The sequence below is a fragment of the Phoenix dactylifera genome, chromosome 15 (genome assembly GCF_051530095.1).
Source record: "Phoenix dactylifera cultivar Ajwa chromosome 15, Ajwa_hap1_PhDact_Kaust_v1.1, whole genome shotgun sequence".
Classification (NCBI taxonomy): Eukaryota; Viridiplantae; Streptophyta; class Magnoliopsida; order Arecales; family Arecaceae; genus Phoenix; species Phoenix dactylifera.
This window is the reverse complement of record NC_143204.1, coordinates 23675359-23692469: the sequence shown is the minus strand read 5'-3', so window position 1 is coordinate 23692469 and position 17111 is coordinate 23675359. Positions and strand designations below refer to the sequence as shown.

Here is a 17111-nt window from a genome sequence, read left to right as displayed (position 1 = left end):
CCAGATGTAACTTGAACCTATCTTAGATTTTTAACGGTAATAGCTCTAATTTAGGAAACTCAAGGCACTGTTTGTATGCTGGCCAGGGATTTGTTAGATCGTGACTACTCATTTAACTAGTTGGACAAGTGCAAAGAATGATGTGTTAGCTTTACTTGGTGAGGTAGATTTAACCATGGAAGCTCTCTTCGTTCTCTCTTTACTCTTTTTCACTTTCTTTCACAACTTTATCCCACTAATCCTGGAATTCTACCAACGAACAATTCTAGCACATTGTTATTTAATTAAGGGATTGGCTCCAAATGGTTAAAGGTATCTATCCTTGATTAGCTATTAGGTAGCTAAGTAGGCAAAGGAGATTAAGTTAAACCACTGATTTTGTCCTAGTTAACAAATTCGCCCTCAAATTTGGACCAGTGAGCATGGAAGCCAAATCAGGTCCACTGTATATTGATGGCCTGGACTGGGGCACAATGTCAGGTCCAGGTCACACATTATGGGTTTAGCTAAAGATTGCAGGCAAACCCGGGATATCCGAATATAATCCTAGCCAATGTGCCATGGGTCCGATTTGAGCCAAACATGGACTGACCCGAATATATCTAAAGCAATTTGAGACTTTTGAGTGCATCATTGGGCCAATTGCTTCGCTTTTAGGACTCGCTAAGTTGGTGGGTTGGGGAGGAGGGAAAGTGTGGTAAATGAAAAAATACCTTGGACTTGTTTGGTTTGTCCGAGAAAATAAAAAAGTGCCTCATATTTTAATGGAGTTTTCAAAAAAAAAAAAAAAGATAGGAAAGTAGCTTCTCAATATGAATAAGTTTTTCATATTTTATGGAAAAGAAAAATCCATATGGAATTCGAAAAACCACTTTTCCACCGACTGAAAATTATGGTATTTTTTTACGAATATTTAGAAGTTTTCTATATGGGATCTTCTTAATAACTATTTTTAATAGTTAATCTTAAAATATTAAAAATATACTATTAAAAATTACCACAATGTAAAGAAGTTCCAGTAATTTTAACATAAAAATATATTAATAACTATTAAAAATTACTATAATATAAAGAAGTCGTCTAAGTATTAAAAATTGTTAGGATCCTAAAAACTCAACCTAATATATATTTTAATACCTATTTAAATATAAAAAAATAGTTTTAAAAATAGCTATTAAAAAATATGCATGTAATATTTTATAGATATTTTACACAACTTTATTAAGAGCACAATAAGTATATTACAAAATTTTTTCTGAAAGGTAGATGCTACATAACTCACTCTGAAAAGTATGTTTTCCATATTATTTTTTCATGATAATCAAACATACGAAAACTATTTTCCCCGTGTCACATAACTCCATATTAGTTTTAGAGGAAAAACAAACTAGTCCTTGGGGGAAACCCCTTTCCCATTATGTGAGCTATAGCCGGCACCAAATCCTTCTTCCAGGATAAGGATAAGCATATGGGGATGCAAGGATCCACCTCAGACATTGATGAAGCCATTTCATCTGTGACAGTCCATTCTAACATTCTGTACCAGCTAATCATTGTTTAAAATCATACTACTTTGGCATATTTATACATGCTTTCTTTTTCCGACATAGGCTGTTGATACCTTGCTTAGGTGCCAACCTCTCCAACCATGATAAAGGACTCAATATACCAAACCCAATTCACAAAGTCTCTTAGCCATTGCAGCAGATTCCCCGTCTCTTTTTAGCTGTACATTAGGAGATGGACCAAGTCCTTAAACATAAAACCACAGGTCCATGAGATATCCTTAACCGATCTATCTTCTTCGGAGCACCATGGCGAGGCCTGAATTCCTCGTTGCAGCCTCTCGTGCTGGAATGGCAGCCCACGTCCTCGCCTTGACTGCAGCCATTCTTGTGCTTGTGTGGGTGCTCCACTTCGGAGGTGGTGCCCACCTGCATTCAGAGAACAAAAAACTCATCTTCAATGTACATGGTTTCCTCCCAATAACTCTCTAGTTTCTGGAGCTGGATGTGTTCTTTTTGTACATGCTATTCTGCATCCATATGGACAAAGTTTAGTTTGCTAACAAATTGTTATGAAGTTCCAATGACCACTGCATGGCTTATGTAATTTGCATGTTTTCATGCATCCAAGCTGTGGTGATTAGAAGTTCTAGCAGGCTGTGTGAGGGTGCCTCTGTCTCACCTCTTTGTTGATGATTCTGCTCTGTTTCTTGTAAAATTTTTTCTCTCATGTTGTTATTGCTTAATTACGTCGATCACATATGTCCTCATTTACCAACTCTAGCAGGTATCTTCAAGATGCATAGAACATTAATATGGGTGAAGCATGTTATTTGAGAATTTGACCGTTCTTACTGCAGGTGCATCCGCTTGTGATGACTCTGGGTTTCATTCTTGTTATTGGAGAAGGTATAACAACAGTGTGTATCAAATCCCAAACTGTCTTGTTGCATAACTCATTGGATGAAATTTTAGTGTAAGTTTCTTACAATGGTAACTGCTTTGATATATCAAAAGCTTCACTGATGGCATTGCGTGGGTGTGGTAATCAGGTATTATGGCTTATAAGACAGTCCGGGCGGTGAGGCCAGTGCAAAAATGCGTGCATTTGCTGCTTCATCTAGTGGCTCTTACTCTTGGGATCTTTGGGGTCTATGTTGCCTTCAAATATCACAGGGAGAGCCTTATACCTGACATGTATACCTTGCATTCATGGTTGGGCATGTGTACTATCTGCTTATTCGGTTTGCAGGTTTGTCCCTTGCACTCAGAAAACAAACAACCTCACAATAACAAGTGTTTCAATAGCATGTTGATGTTACACCAATTTTATTATGGGCCTATGTAGGTGTAAAAGTCTACAAGTTATGAAGCTGGCCGTCACTAGCTAGTAGGATAAGTTCCATGTTAGACCAAATCCGATTTTTGCCATCTTTCCTCCTCCATTCCTTCTTCTCGTCCTCCTCTCCCTTCCTCCTCCATCACTCCTCCTTATCTTTCACTCCAAACATGGAAGATTGAGCTCTTATAGCTCAACTTCTTGCAACTTGAGTTGCACTGCATTGCAACTTGAAACTCCAGTGCAAGTCCAACTACATGACTAACTAGTAAGCTACTTCAACTTATTCGGAATGAATAAGTCTGGAATGATCAAGTTGAGCTCTCCCTAATTTCCAAAAAAAAGTTGCTTTTAGAAGGGTACTTGACAAGAATAGTTGAGATAAGCAGGTTAACGACATCCTGCACTGTCTTAGCCAGTTAGCCCAACACTATCATCTAACCATGGCAAAAGCATGATGCCACCTTCCTTGCTTGTTTTTTTTTTTTTTTTCGGTCAAATCGGTATTTCATTTCATGTAACTCTAACGTGAGTATAATCTGTCAGATCAAATGAAAGTAAACAGTACAATGGGTGCGGAATCCTTGCTTGGTTCAATAAAGAGCAGTTTTAGATATTTCAACACTATAATTGCAAGAGACCTTTTAACTCAATCAATGCTAAAGCATGCTTTGTTGGCAACTATTGTAGGGAATACGTAATCGCATTGCTACCGAAGCATCACCTAAACCTCGTTCTCTACAGGATTTTTACTGAAACCGAAGCAAATTTCCAAACTAAACAACAACTCATTTCATTGCCTAAGCTCCTGAAAGTATACTCCCTTTTTTATTTTCTTGCATATTGTTTGTGAGCAAGCATTAGTTTTGATCTCTCAGCTACTTCGCCACAATTTTTTCTTTGCAGTGGTTGTTTGGATTTTTATTTTTTTGGTACCCGCAAGCATCATTGCGCACGAGGGAGATGGTAGTCCCAATTCATGTTTCTGCTGGTCTGGCTATCTTCTTCATGACCATTTGCACGGCGGAGACAGGGTTTGTACAGAGGGGAACAGAGCCAGGCCCTGAGACCCGTTTGATTAACTTCACTGGACTAATAATTCTCTTATTTGGACTGGCCGTGAGCATCTCCGTTGTCCTCCCTAGGGTGATGTGAACAAATTCATGTACTTTTGGCTTTCTTACCTTGGTAGGATTTCTTGCTTGTTTATGTCTGAGAGGAATGTTGTGCATTGCTATCAAGATGGATTAACTTCACTGGATTTCCTACTACCCTAATTTGAGTCATTAAATATGTATACATGATTGTTGTTTAACCATGAGCTTTTCCAATCATGTCATCATGCCTGTAATTTGCCAAGTAAAGTTAAGGGTACTTTGAAGGCCATTTTTAATTTGCTTGGTTAGAAAACAGGGCATACAAGGTCTTGGTGAGAGCAACAACCCTATTATTGGGTCACTGGTATGTTAAAAAGATCGACCTCAGTAATTAGTGTTAAAAAGAATTCAATTGAGGAACTTTTAGAACAGAATCATTCTGAAGATCATAAAGAATTTCATGAGCACATAAGACACGACTACAAGTAAATGTATAGAAACGACACAACAATGTTTGAACAGCACAAATAGGGCTACAACCTCTTGTTTGCACCCTAACTTTTGGGAGGAGGTTCCATGTTGCGATCATAAAAGGTGTTTATGGATATATCCAATAGGAGAAATATTTTCATCATTCTTGATCTTTAAATTCTTGAACTATATAGCTAGTTTAATTTTTCTTTTTCAATTCTAAAAATAATCATAATCAGATTCATTAAAGGTTTGAAATATTTCTATCACAATTCTAATAATTTTTTCTTAAGGTTTAAAATATGTTACATTTCTAAAAAAGATGTTGGGACTTTGAGAATAAGAAAAGAAGCAAAGACAGAGGTAAATCATCTAAAAAAAGAAAAGATAAAAAATATATAAATCATCAGAATCCGGACCTCCACAAGATTGCATCAAATTAAATTTAATAAATCTCATAGGATATTAAAAAACAAAAAATCCTATATGAAGAACCAAAAGAATTTCTTAAGTAAAATCTCAAGAAATTAAGAAAAACGAAAAGTAATAGGGATTTGGAAAACAAGGTCAAGTTGGGAATTGCAAAACAAACCTTAGACCGGACCATTAGTTGGAGGACAAACTGAGCAGAAGTGGCCGTAGACTCATAGCGGAAGAGTGGGAGAGAGAGAAGAAAGAGATGGTTTTGTTTTCTTTTTGGACCCTTTTTCAGCTCCTTTCCCCTACCAGAGATGGAAAAAGAAATAAAAATAAATAAAGGGCTTTTTCTTGTGCCTCCAAAACTCACATTTTTATCCTTAATCATTCCTTACATCCCATAAACTAATACACCTATAAATAGGTTACAGTTGAACGAACCTCTCTCCGAGAGAAAGCTCCCCCCCAAATCCCTTTTCCTCTTTCTCTCTCTCTCTCGCTCCCCCCTTCCTCCCTTCCTCTCCCCTGGGTTTAGGGTTTTGGGTGTTCTTCTTGGCAGGAAAAGGTCACAGGCAGGCCTTAAAGTTGGTATCTTTTTCATTTGACTATGGTTTCTGCTGTTAATTTGACGTCGTTTCCATGTTGAGTTCCCCATTTCTTGGCTTTTTGTATAATGGATGTCGGAAAAGATTGAATCTTTATGACTGTTTTGTGTGATTGCCTGTTTGCTGGGCTGGTTTTCTGATCTTTAACTGGGTGAGTATGACCTGGGTTGCAAATTTTATGGGGGAATTATTAGTGTTTAAATTATTATTTATGGGTATTTTTTGATATCCATATAGTTTTACGGATTTTTTGGTGGAAAATTTTGGAACTTTCCCCTTCCACTTTCATTGCCCTCCCCGGTTTTGAGTTTTTTTGGTATTCATATAGCTATTTAAGCACCATGCTATCCTGTCTTGTTCTTTCTCCTGGCACTATGTTTCCCCCTTCCCCCACTGTATATAGATAGATTCCTAAGCATCTTTAATATTGTATCTTGATGTTATATCGTGAGATGTCTTGTGTTTGATAGCTAAACTCATGGACTTTTGAAAGTTCAATTTGTAGAGCTCAATCTTCTTTTGCTATGGAATGTATTTTATGCATACAACGTCGATAAGATCCCAGAAACGAAGTTGATAAGTTAATTTTGTACAATAAAAAATGAAAGTGACCACTGTGACATGATGAGGGTTTATTGAGAGCATGGACGTCCAGAATTGGGATGGCTGACCAGAGGCATGCATTATCCCTCTCCCCATAGTTGGAGCATGAAGGTCCATAGTGTTGAAGTAGCAGATGTTAACTCTAATCTTTTCTGAGAGTTTCGGTGAAAATGTTCCTGCAAATTGATGAGTCATTTAAACAATGGTTCTGCAGATGATACCTGACTAGATTTTTTTTCCTTGAATGAAATGACAACCTGTTTCAATATGCTTTATTTTTTTTTCTTTTTTTGAAAAACATTGAATTTGGATCTATATGTAGGGTAGCTCGATAATCACAATAAAATATCATTGGGTACTCTTGAGATACACAAAGCTAAAAATAGTCTTAACCATTCAAACTCACATATGCAGTAAGCTCAGCTTGATGTTTAGCTTCTCTCGAGGAGTGAGATATTGTTTGATTTTCAGATCACTATGTAAGACAGCTATTCCTTAGCATAGGAAATTAACCAGTTATTAATTTACATGTCTTGGAATAAGCAGCCCATCTAAGTTATAATAAGCAGTTAACTGTGTTGATCTTGTATGAGTTTGAAATCCTTTCTTAAGAGATCTCTTCTGATATCAAAGGATTTGTGGGGTAGCATCATAATCAGGTTCTCATGATGCGTGAACTGCTCAATATGACCAGAATAAAGACATGGGCTACATTGGGCAGACTCGTAGTCCGATAGATCAAAGCATCAAGTACAATGAGTCTTCTATAGGACGATGCATCTTCAGGGACATCATTGAAGTTATTTATATGCTTAGGGTTCTCTCCAGAAGGGAAGGATCTTAATTTGGCTCCATGCAGACCACTCTTAGCCAATATTTCTAGTGTAAACTTGTGTTGACCAAATAACATGATTTTTGGAGATCTCACAACTACCGAGAGAATATTTGAGAATTCCAAGAACTTTGTCCTTGAAACATGATTGAAGGAAATCTTTGAGACATTCGATGAACTGTGAGTCCTTGCTAGTGATATCAGCAAAATAAAAAAAAAAGTAAGCACAAAAGTGTAACTAGGGCTCTTAACTCATGAACAAGAAGTCCAATCTGGTTTGACTAGCATTCTTGATTATAGATGTCAAAGTTGCATGCCAAATGCGAGAAGTCTGTAAAAGACTCTGCATAGGCAGCAAATATGTTGATCCTTTTTTTTCGACCAAAACTAGGAGGAACATGCATATGAACTATTTTATGTGTGGATGCTACAAAAATGGATTATAGAGGTTGAGTTGATATTAGAGGCCACTTCGAACAGAAGCAGTGGATAAACAGCATCAGATAAAGACTCAATTTGTGATAGGGGCAAAGATTTTAGCATATTCAAGCCCTTCTTGTTGGATACCTTTAGCCATGAGATAGGCTTTTTGCCACTAGATGGATCGTCACCTGAATATTTTATTTGGAGACCATTTCTAGCCAATAACTTCTTTGCCAGGTGCCAGAGGCTGTAAGGATCAAGTGTGATTGTTGTCCAAAGAAATTTTATTTAAAATAGAAGAAACCCATCAGCTTATTTGGTCGATCTCCAGGTTGTTTGATGTTAAAAACCCATTTGTTGTTAAAACCCTTTTCCTTAATTTCAATTCTTCATCAAGTTTGCTAGGGTTCTTTTAGATTGCTTAATATTACAAAAGCACATTAGTTATGTTTCACTCTGTTTTTACTGTTAGCTACCATTCAGTGACCAAGTTATTAATATATCCAGGAAATTAGAGGAGGTTCAAAGACACGTGTTTTTAATGGGCAACGGGGAGATGACTACACCAACTGAAACTCAGATGTCAACTTCAACACAGGTCTACATGATCAAGAATCCAATCTGATGCAGCCTCTTAGTGATTCCTCAGGGCATAACTTTTTTATTTGTATATATATTTATCTTGTCATATTGTTTTGTTTTCTGCAGGGACAGCCTCCTAGCAGTCCTGCTATGGTTTATCCTGATTGGGCTTCATTTCAGGTGCTAGGATCTTCCTTTGTGTGCTTATTGTTTGAGTCTCCAGCAACCTGGTAACATAGTTTCTGCTCCCTTATAGGCATATTATAATTCTGCCGGGACAAGTCCTATACCCCCTCCTGGGTTTCTCCATTCTCCTTTGGCATTGAGTCCACAAGGGCATCCATATTTGTGGGGTCCACAGGTATTTGCTATTTGCAACCTTTTACCATATTTTTTATAATAAATATTTTAGTTTGAGGTGCATGCCGAATGATGCATTCTCATCTTACGAAGGGTTTTGCTCCAAAAGAAAAAAAGACAGGGTTTGGTTGTACCCCAGTTCAAATTAACTTTGTTATTAAGCTGAAGATTATGCTGAATTCTAGGATTGGATGCATATCTAATGTTTTGCTTTGGCAGCAGATGCTTCCTCCATATGGCACTCCACCACCATATGTTGCTATGTATCCACATGGGGGTCTCTATCCTCATCCATCCATTCCCATGGTATTGTCTTTACTGTTCATTGGGTCTTCTAAGCATTTAAGAGCTATTGTTTGGATTATAAAAGTTTTCATTGCAAACCTATGTTTATATTTATTTATTTATTTTTAAATCAGGGATCTTATCCATACAGCCCTTTTGCAACGCCATCAGCAAATGGGACCGCAGAGGCTTCTGTGAGTATTGTATTTTTATATATCTTTCCCCTTCCCTTCCCTGCTAGCGTGTGGAAAGTTTGATAACACCATAATGAACTTTGTCAATCATTCAACTTAAGATCATACAAAAAGGAATGAGACTTGTGGCCTTAGCTCCTCCATCCAGAGGATGCTCCGACTGAGGATCTCAAAGGCGCACATCAGTAACAGGAAGGATGCATGAAACCTAGGAGTGAGAGATAGAAACCAGGCCAACACACCAATAGAAACTTAAAATTCTACCAATATAATTTTTGGCTTCCTTGCATTGCATGGTAGGAACCAGTGCAGGTTGGGGCCTAAGGGGCTGTCTTAAACTCACTGGCTAAAATTTTTGCCTGTCCTCATATGGGATATATAACATCTAATGGCTGCAGCTAAATTTCCAGCGCAGTGTGACCGAAGTGTTTTTGTTCATCATTACTCATCCTGGCAAGCTCCAGAAGTTGTCAAATTCCAATCATATGTCTCTAAAAGGGCTAAACATAAAGGATGCACTTATTGCATCGCTTAGACCATTCCCCTACTTGGTTACTTTGATTCATTTGCATAATCAACCAGACATTATCATAAATCAGAGATAGGGAGTATGATACCTGCCTGAAAGTGCAGTGCCTTTAGAAGCAGGTCTAGCCTTATAAATCTTTTCTCACCTTTCATTCTCATCATCTACTGTTTGCTGGACATTACGAACTCTTTCTCATCTCTTCCACAGGAAATGAAATTATGTAATTTTTTGGCTATGTTTCTCTTCTTTTCAGACCTGTCAAATAAAATAGCAGTCCATCTTCTTGGTAAGCTGTGTTTGACATTTAGTGCAACAAATAACACATTCTCTATTTGTTTTTTAGTCCCACTCATCTATTTCCTTCCCGAGCTTCTTATCGTCCTAGTTTCCTCCCATATGTATTTTGTTAACTCATTTCTACTAAGCTTATTGTATACTTATGTACCTCAATACTTATAACTGCAGAACTTGAATTTTCTGCACAATTGTCATTTCTGTTCCCCTCATCCTTTTATTTTAAATCTATAATAACGAAAAAAAAATTGAAGCCAGGGTTTTTCTTCCTCATTAATTGACCGAAAAACCTCAGCTTTTGAATTTTATAAATTTGATTTCCAAAGATTCTGCAATTTTTTTTAGCATTCCAGCCTTCACTGTGGTCTCACAAGTGAATGCTTCATCTGGACATAATAAAAATGGCCTGAAAAATAATGAATGCAGCTTACTAATAATGTGAAATTGCACCATGGCTGTGTATAGCAATAAAATATTCTACTGGTCAGTATTATGGAAAGATTATCCATTCATGAAGTGGTAAAGGCTAATGTTTCACAACCTCGGCAGGTATATTTGTTACTTTGTTGCAGAGAGCAGTTTAACCAAAAGTGTTGTATTTATGGGTTAGCCATATTTTTTCAGGTTGCTGGAGCTAGTGGTGCAGAAACAGATGGTAAGTTGCATCAAGGTAAACAAAGGAGTGCTTTAAAGAAGTCCAGAGGAAGCATAGGAAGTCTGGATATGCTTACAGGCAAGGTTAACGATACCAGAAATGCATCCGGTGCATCTGCAAATGGTGCCTTTTCACAAAGGTGCACTACTTGATTCTTTTTTTTCAAGTTTTTGCTTCACTTAAGACGTGTTTTCAGACAAATAAAATCATATCTGCAGTGATGAGAGTGGAAGTGAAGTTTCAAGTGAAGGAAGTGATGCAGATTTTCAAAATGTATGTGAAGTTCAGATTATTTCCTGTTGCTCCTAATTTGCATGATTTCTCTTCTCTTCCCTTCCTTGATGATCTATAAACATCATGATAATGGTGTTTTCAGATGCTGAAACTGTTTAGCCATGATGGTACCGGGGACAAATTTCTAATTGTAAATTAGCATCTTGTACATCAGACATCTACTAGCACGTGTCTGCCTAACATGATGAAAAAACTGAATTTGTATTTACTGTTTGTGCTGTGTTGTATTTTGGAGGTGATAAATTTAACCTTCTCCTGTTCACAAAATAATCCATTTTTTTTAAAAAAAAAGAAATACGACTTGCACCCATAATCTGTTTATTTTGATGTTTTTACTTATCTTTTTAGTTAATAAACCACAACCACAATCACACCCAAAAGCTTATCTCTACTGCATGGTGTCATATTTTTAAATCCTTCTTTGTTATTTGATCTATTTAAAGACCACACCATTTTTGCACCAAAAAAGGATCAGTCTGATAGTTTAACTTCTAAATCCTTTATGACAGCTTTTATGTCTTTTCGTCTTTTTGACCCTTCCGAATGTATCTAGGGTGCTTTCCTTGGTCATGCTTCCGTACATATTTGTTTGACATGCCAATACCCATTGTATCAATATCATTATAATCTTTAACATTCCAATGTAAACTCTTAGGGTGGGGCCCATGCATTCTCCATCGCTACTTTTTCATCTCCAGCCCCCCTATATTTGAACTATATGGGACTTCCAAGTGGACTTCCCTCTTGCTTTCCTGATTTTGTATGTTCACCCATTTTATAATCAATACATCTCTTACATTTCCATTCATTCTAAGGAGATGAGTATATGAGAGTAAAGAGGGAGTATACTTATTAAATCAAAATCCAAAAAAAATTGTTAGGTGGGATCACCGCCATCCATCAAGTGCTCCTTTCTCTTGAATAAATCATTTGCATCCCATGTGCTGAAGTTCCAGTTATAATGTCCATGCCCTAAAGCAATATAGCTCATTACAACATTTGTGTTAGACTATTACGAAGCAAGAAAAAAGTATCTTCAATTTTAAAATGTTGTGTTGTTACAGAAGCCTTCCTAAACTGATATGACAACATGATATCACTTTTTATAGTGAAATTATGTTAAAAGATAGCTGCCTAGGCTTAATCATTCTCTGCTTACAAAGGGTGCATGATCTCTTAATTGCATGTTATTCAATTATAAGCGGCTATATTGCGCTATGCAAACTGCTTTAAAAGTTATTGCAGAAAGTTACATGTGCATGGCCAATAGTCATATTTCATATTCTGACCATGTAATTTATTAGAAAAGACTGTTAAACACCATTCCTTTTATCTTCATTCTCCTCTAGTTAGTATATAAGTTCCAAGTATCCTTTGCCATCTCTGGGTAAATTTCAACTAATCTGCTAGGTCTTGTAGAGCTAGTAGGCATTATGCTCTTTGTGCCCTTGACCCGTGGTTGTTTGTTTTTTATTTTTGTTCTCTTATTTTATTTTTGATGTACTCAGTTCAAAGTGAAAGCGGCTTAGAGCTTAAGCAACTTAGTGCTCGAGCTTGTAATTCTGCCATTTAAATCTGTGTTCTCAACATAGTCTCCTTGCATTCCCCATAATTTCAGCAAGATAGCATTATCTTATACCCTTTTTGCCCCAAATTAATGAAGAACACTTACAATTTAGATATTTTCTTGAAGGGTTCACAGCAAAGGCATGGTTCTGAACATGGTTCAGGCAATGGTATGGTTGGAGCATAAAGAGTTCCTTTTTGTAACACAAATTCCATCATGGCCATAAAGTATTATCGGTACATCATCTGTGGCTGCAGATGGAGCCAACAAAGCCAGTAGTGCTCGAACCACATCAAATGAAGTCACACAAACACTACCTACGCCAATTGTATTGAACCCAACTGTGCCATTTGTGGCGATCCCACCAGGTGGCCTTGCTGGTCCAGCCACCACCCTGAATATTGGGATGGACTATTCGGGAGGGCTTGCTCCAATTTCTGCAGTCCGAGGCAAAGTCCCTGCTGCCCCATCCACAGCACCCTTGATTCCATCTAGTCATGAAGGTTCACGTGACAGAGTTCCACCTGATCCTTCAATACGGGTAGCAAGCTCCGACACAGCATCACCTTCCTCTCTTTCATGTTTTGTTAGTTTCAGTTTTTCCTAGACTCATTCCCCCTTTTTTCCCAATTTCAATCTAAAGGATGAAAGAGAACTTAGGAGGCAAAAACGAAAACAATCTAACAGGGAATCTGCACGCCGCTCGCGATTACGTAAGCAGGTATCTACCAGCGACTTAGTTTAACCAATGTTGGCAAAGCTCCCATGTCTTTCATGTAATTGCACTTTTTTGTGCAATTGAAGTTTTGAAACTATTAGTTAAATAGACATAATCATGCCGGGTCTCATCTTAACTTTAACTACATCCAGGTTGCTTGTTTTAGCTGATCTGTCTTTGAGTAAAATTTATGTATAAACTAATATTTGGCATGTGCAATGCCCGAGTTGGAGCAATGAATGGCTACCATGCGAGCATTCTTTATCTGGAATTATAAATGCATTCTCATTTGTGGTGGATGTACTTTTGCTTCTCTCTGTGAAGCAGTACGTGTTGTAAGAGAGTGGGTGTAAAGAGTGCCCTATATACCAATAAATTGTATTAATGAAGGCTACACCAGCACTAGTTGGCTTTCCTATGATCATCATAATGTCCTCTTTTGAACCTATATTATTTGTTTTGTTCATATCGGAAACATTAAACGTTCAGTAATAACCATGTCTTTTACTAGTGCAAAGCTTGCAGCTATGCTGAAAGTAAACTGGGAAGCATGACTGCAAGAGATACCACATATCCAAGTTCCATGCGGCAGCAAGGATTGAATTCAGTTGACTGGCAACTTGTGAAAATTATATTAACAACTAATAGTTTCTTCTACTGTTGTTAATATGTATTGTTTTCTGACTGTTTCACTAACATAAAATGATCTCATCCAGGCTGAAGTTGAAGAACTGGCCAATCGTGCAGAAACTTTGAAAGCGGAAAATAATTCGCTAAAAGAAGAATTGGAGCATCTGCAGGGGGACTGTGGTAAATTGACATCAGAAAATGCCACTCTTGCCGTAAGTTTTGGCCTGTGGTTCCTACCTGTTTCATCTTTGGTTAGGAAATTTGTGTTTTATATGCCTTCTTTTCATGGCTCATAAAGATTTCTATTTTAAGGTCTTGTACCTTCTCTTTTGAGCAACTATTTCAAGGCTCTCTACCATGCATGCAGGAGAAACTTAAAAAACATTTCAGCGAGGAATCTAGAGCAGATGAACAAGTTGATCCGGTTAATGGAGATGGCTGAAAGCTCGTAATTTAATTCAATCCACAATGTAAGTAGGTTTATCTACATCTAGCATCCGCCTTATATTAATTCATGCGTCTTCAGTCACCTTTATCATTTGCTTCGCTTTTTTTCAGTGTGTGCAATGCGGCTTAATAGGGTCATTGTATTGGGGAACATAGGTGATTGCTGACAGGTTTCTAACGGAAGGTGCTAATAATTGTGTCATCTGATTGATGTGGAAGGTTAGGCAGGATATTGGTCCATCCACTGTAATTCTTTTTATGTTAATCTCAAGCTTATTGTAACAAATATATAATCTTGTTGGAGCTGGCCAACTTTTCATGGCACTAGATCTTCATCATTAACCTTGGTGAAAAATGGACTATGATAAATCATCAGAGGTATCTAACATGCAGCGATGCATCAAAATTTTCATGATGTGTCCAAGCTAGAAGAAATGCTAATATGTACATCAGAACTAAATTGTTGTGCAATTTTAACTGTATGACAATCAGTTGTCTTTGCTTCGAGGCTAATTGATTAGGTTCTGATAACATGCATTGTCTGTGCAAGCAATGCTCATTATTGGTTCTCTTGCAATCTACTTATTGTTTAACTTGAAGATGTCTATAGCCATAGTTGAATTTTTTTTGAGGAGAGTGGTTTGTAAAGTTTGTCAAATCTGCCATAGCATGATCCCAGTAGTTGGCGCAGGTAGAATCAAACACACATTATGACTACTTATTAGTTGGTAAGCACTCAATCTCAAAAGATTGGTCCATTTTGGCACTCAATTCAGGTTCCATGGGTTGGGGAAGATAATCTTGTTGCCGGTTGATCGGCTAGCTATATTTTATCACTCTTTGCTTATATATACTCCTTTAAATTAGTGACAACTCCATTTGCTTTAGCGGTAATTTTCTTTTGATGAATTAAATTTTCCTTGGTCGTAAGTTTCCACAGGCAAAAGTGTGAGGATTCATGTGGGTATGTATTTAATGTGACATCGGTTATTCACTGGGTAGATTTTGGGTACTTATGCAGAATCAAGGAACCCAAATAATACTTTCCATCTAATTTTTTTTGGAAGAAATTCTGGATTGTTACAAATGGTATTAGAGCGGATCCGGCTTTTACCACTGTCTTGTAGCATCAGTTTTTAAGGGAGCATTGATAAAGATACATGGTCTGGTGGATTTGGCTTGCCGGTACTGGCGTTATCATATGTTCCTCAATTCATACTATGTTTGATTCACTGGAACGAGCATTGGAATGAAATGGGAATTTCAACTTTTCTCTCATTCCAAATATTTGATATGACTATAAAGGATAGAATTATAATTTCCTTGGATCCAGGATTCCTTCATTTGAAGGAACGGCTATAATACTCATACGTGGAATGAATGGTCATTCCCATGTAAATAAGAATGTATGATATCTTTGGTAATGAACTAATTAAAAATATTTGTGGTATAAAATAGTAATATTTGTTTTGAAGGTTGTTTACAAGTACTTAACGTGTCCCATATTTGGCCTAAATGGCATTAATCTCAGAATATGAATATCTTCTATGTTTAAACTCTAAAACGAGAAAGTTGGACCATTTATTCCTTTTTAATAAAAAAAAGAAATGACGTCTAGTTTCCATTTGTTATCTTTAACATGCATCCCGCCATTACATTGGATAAAACAAATGAGATGGCATAGCCCCTTTGTTTTACCACAAAAAAAAAAAAAAAAACAAATGAGAAAAGAAAGGGATCACATGATGCCATGGATCTCTTTTACCTCCAAGGTGGAGTTTTCTTTATTTCTCTTAATCTTTTAGGTAAAAATAAGAAAGCAGTTTTCTTACTTTCATCTCCACTAAGAATGGGGAATAACCTCTGTGGTCGCTTAAAATAAATAATCCAAAGAATAGATGATGGACCATTTCACTAAAGTAGAAATTTCTACGCCTTTCATATTTGTCGCAGATAGCAACTAATATTTACCACAAAGTAAATAAAGATGCATACTGGATTGTATGTTATGTACATGCTGGTGAAGCATTATTGATGAATTTTATTTTTGTTATTTTTTCTCGATGTTATATTTTATTTTTTAATTTTATTGGATGTACCCGTATAAAAACTCTATGAATTTTCCATTACATAAAAAAAAAAAAACTAATTTTTTTTATGGTTAAAAATTTTGATTTACGGAAAAAAAAAATTCAGAATTGAAGTTGGTTTATTCATCTTGATGGCTAGCTACATGATTTATTCCAATGGGATCGAGTTTTATCAACACGTTGCGATTTAAAGATGTTATGAGAGATCCAAGAGTGGAGAGAGCCATCTGATGGAAGGACCAGATGTATCAGTGGGCGCACCACGGCAAAGGCTGCCGTCCTCACGCGGCCCTTTCCGCTGCGATGGGCGCGTGCTCCTGTGTAACGTTGCGCTCAGGACCACCAGATCTGGTCCGACAGCGCGATCTGGCTGGGTTCCACCGCTGCGCGGGTGCCAAAACGTCGCCTTCTTTTGAAATAAAGGCACCCACACATGTACGTACGTACATGCGTATATTAAGAAATTATTTATAAATATAATAATTTCCAATTGGTCCCCTGCATAGCTGCATGGTAATATGTACAACATAAAATGGAAGAGCAATATACAAGCAAAATAGAAAAAAAAGAAAAAAAAAATAGAAATACAAAACTACCATACACATAAACAAGATATGCAATACTGTATTGAATTGAATGGTATGGAGTATATTTTATCGTAGTTTGGTACCGATATGCGGTATAAAAGGCGTATCGGCATCTAGTGCCGGACGTTCTGATATAATAATAAAGTGGCGCGGGTATGGAACCTTGTGCCCAGAGGCATTATACTTTGTATATAAGTAAAATATTTTCTAGGAAATATCTGGGCATTGCTCTCATTTATAAAAACCAGCTTCAAGGCCCCCCAAGTGTACAATGTAAGTGACTTGCATGCAAATAATTTCATGCCTAGTTCCCCATAAATTATTCCAGCCAAACTAGCTAGCTTGATGCATATGGGATAGCTATAAAATAGGGACAAATAGAATTGGAAATACGCAAAAAGCCTGGACTTATCTCTTTAGGATAAGACTTCCCACACATCAAGCTTTGCAGCGATGGAGAAAGCTGGATTTGTCCGCCGGATATTACGGGATAGGCTTGGCCTTTTGTTAGAGGGCAATGAAATAGATTCCAACAGCAGAAGGACCACTGTTCAAACGGGATGGGGCCATGGTCTCAGTTAACTAAA

The 17111-nt window shown here is 37.1% G+C and overlaps 2 protein-coding genes across 7 annotated transcripts; both read left to right on the top strand.

The window, feature by feature from the left end:
- Nucleotides 1–1393: 1393 nt before the first annotated feature.
- LOC103705870 (putative ascorbate-specific transmembrane electron transporter 1) lies at nt 1394–4100 on the top strand. 2 transcript variants are annotated; one of them, XM_089927497.1, is made up of 5 exons: nt 1394–1967; nt 2366–2414; nt 2558–2757; nt 3535–3658; nt 3751–3874. In XM_089927497.1, exons 1-4 carry the CDS (start codon nt 1815–1817, stop codon nt 3598–3600), a joined length of 468 nt encoding a protein of 155 aa, XP_089783623.1. In that variant the 5' UTR covers nt 1394–1814; the 3' UTR covers nt 3601–3658; nt 3751–3874. The 2 variants fall into 2 exon arrangements, with proteins under 2 accessions (XP_089783623.1, XP_008787976.1); XM_008789754.6 differs by lacking the exon at nt 3535–3658 and having other exon boundaries at nt 1407–1967; nt 3751–4100.
- Nucleotides 4101–5057: 957 nt separating this feature from the next.
- Nucleotides 5058–14416, top strand: LOC103705818 (bZIP transcription factor 1-B-like). 5 transcript variants are annotated; one of them, XM_008789686.5, is made up of 14 exons: nt 5058–5413; nt 7800–7890; nt 8001–8054; nt 8131–8235; nt 8457–8540; nt 8654–8713; nt 10161–10330; nt 10410–10464; nt 12179–12221; nt 12310–12593; nt 12696–12773; nt 13487–13612; nt 13768–13870; nt 13959–14416. In XM_008789686.5, exons 2-13 carry the CDS (start codon nt 7834–7836, stop codon nt 13840–13842), a joined length of 1191 nt encoding a protein of 396 aa, XP_008787908.3. In that variant the 5' UTR covers nt 5058–5413; nt 7800–7833; the 3' UTR covers nt 13843–13870; nt 13959–14416. The 5 variants fall into 5 exon arrangements, with proteins under 5 accessions (XP_008787908.3, XP_038990312.2, XP_088567642.1 ...); XM_039134384.3 differs by having other exon boundaries at nt 5066–5585; XM_088711516.2 differs by having other exon boundaries at nt 5067–5413; nt 12188–12221.
- Nucleotides 14417–17111: the final 2695 nt, after the last annotated feature.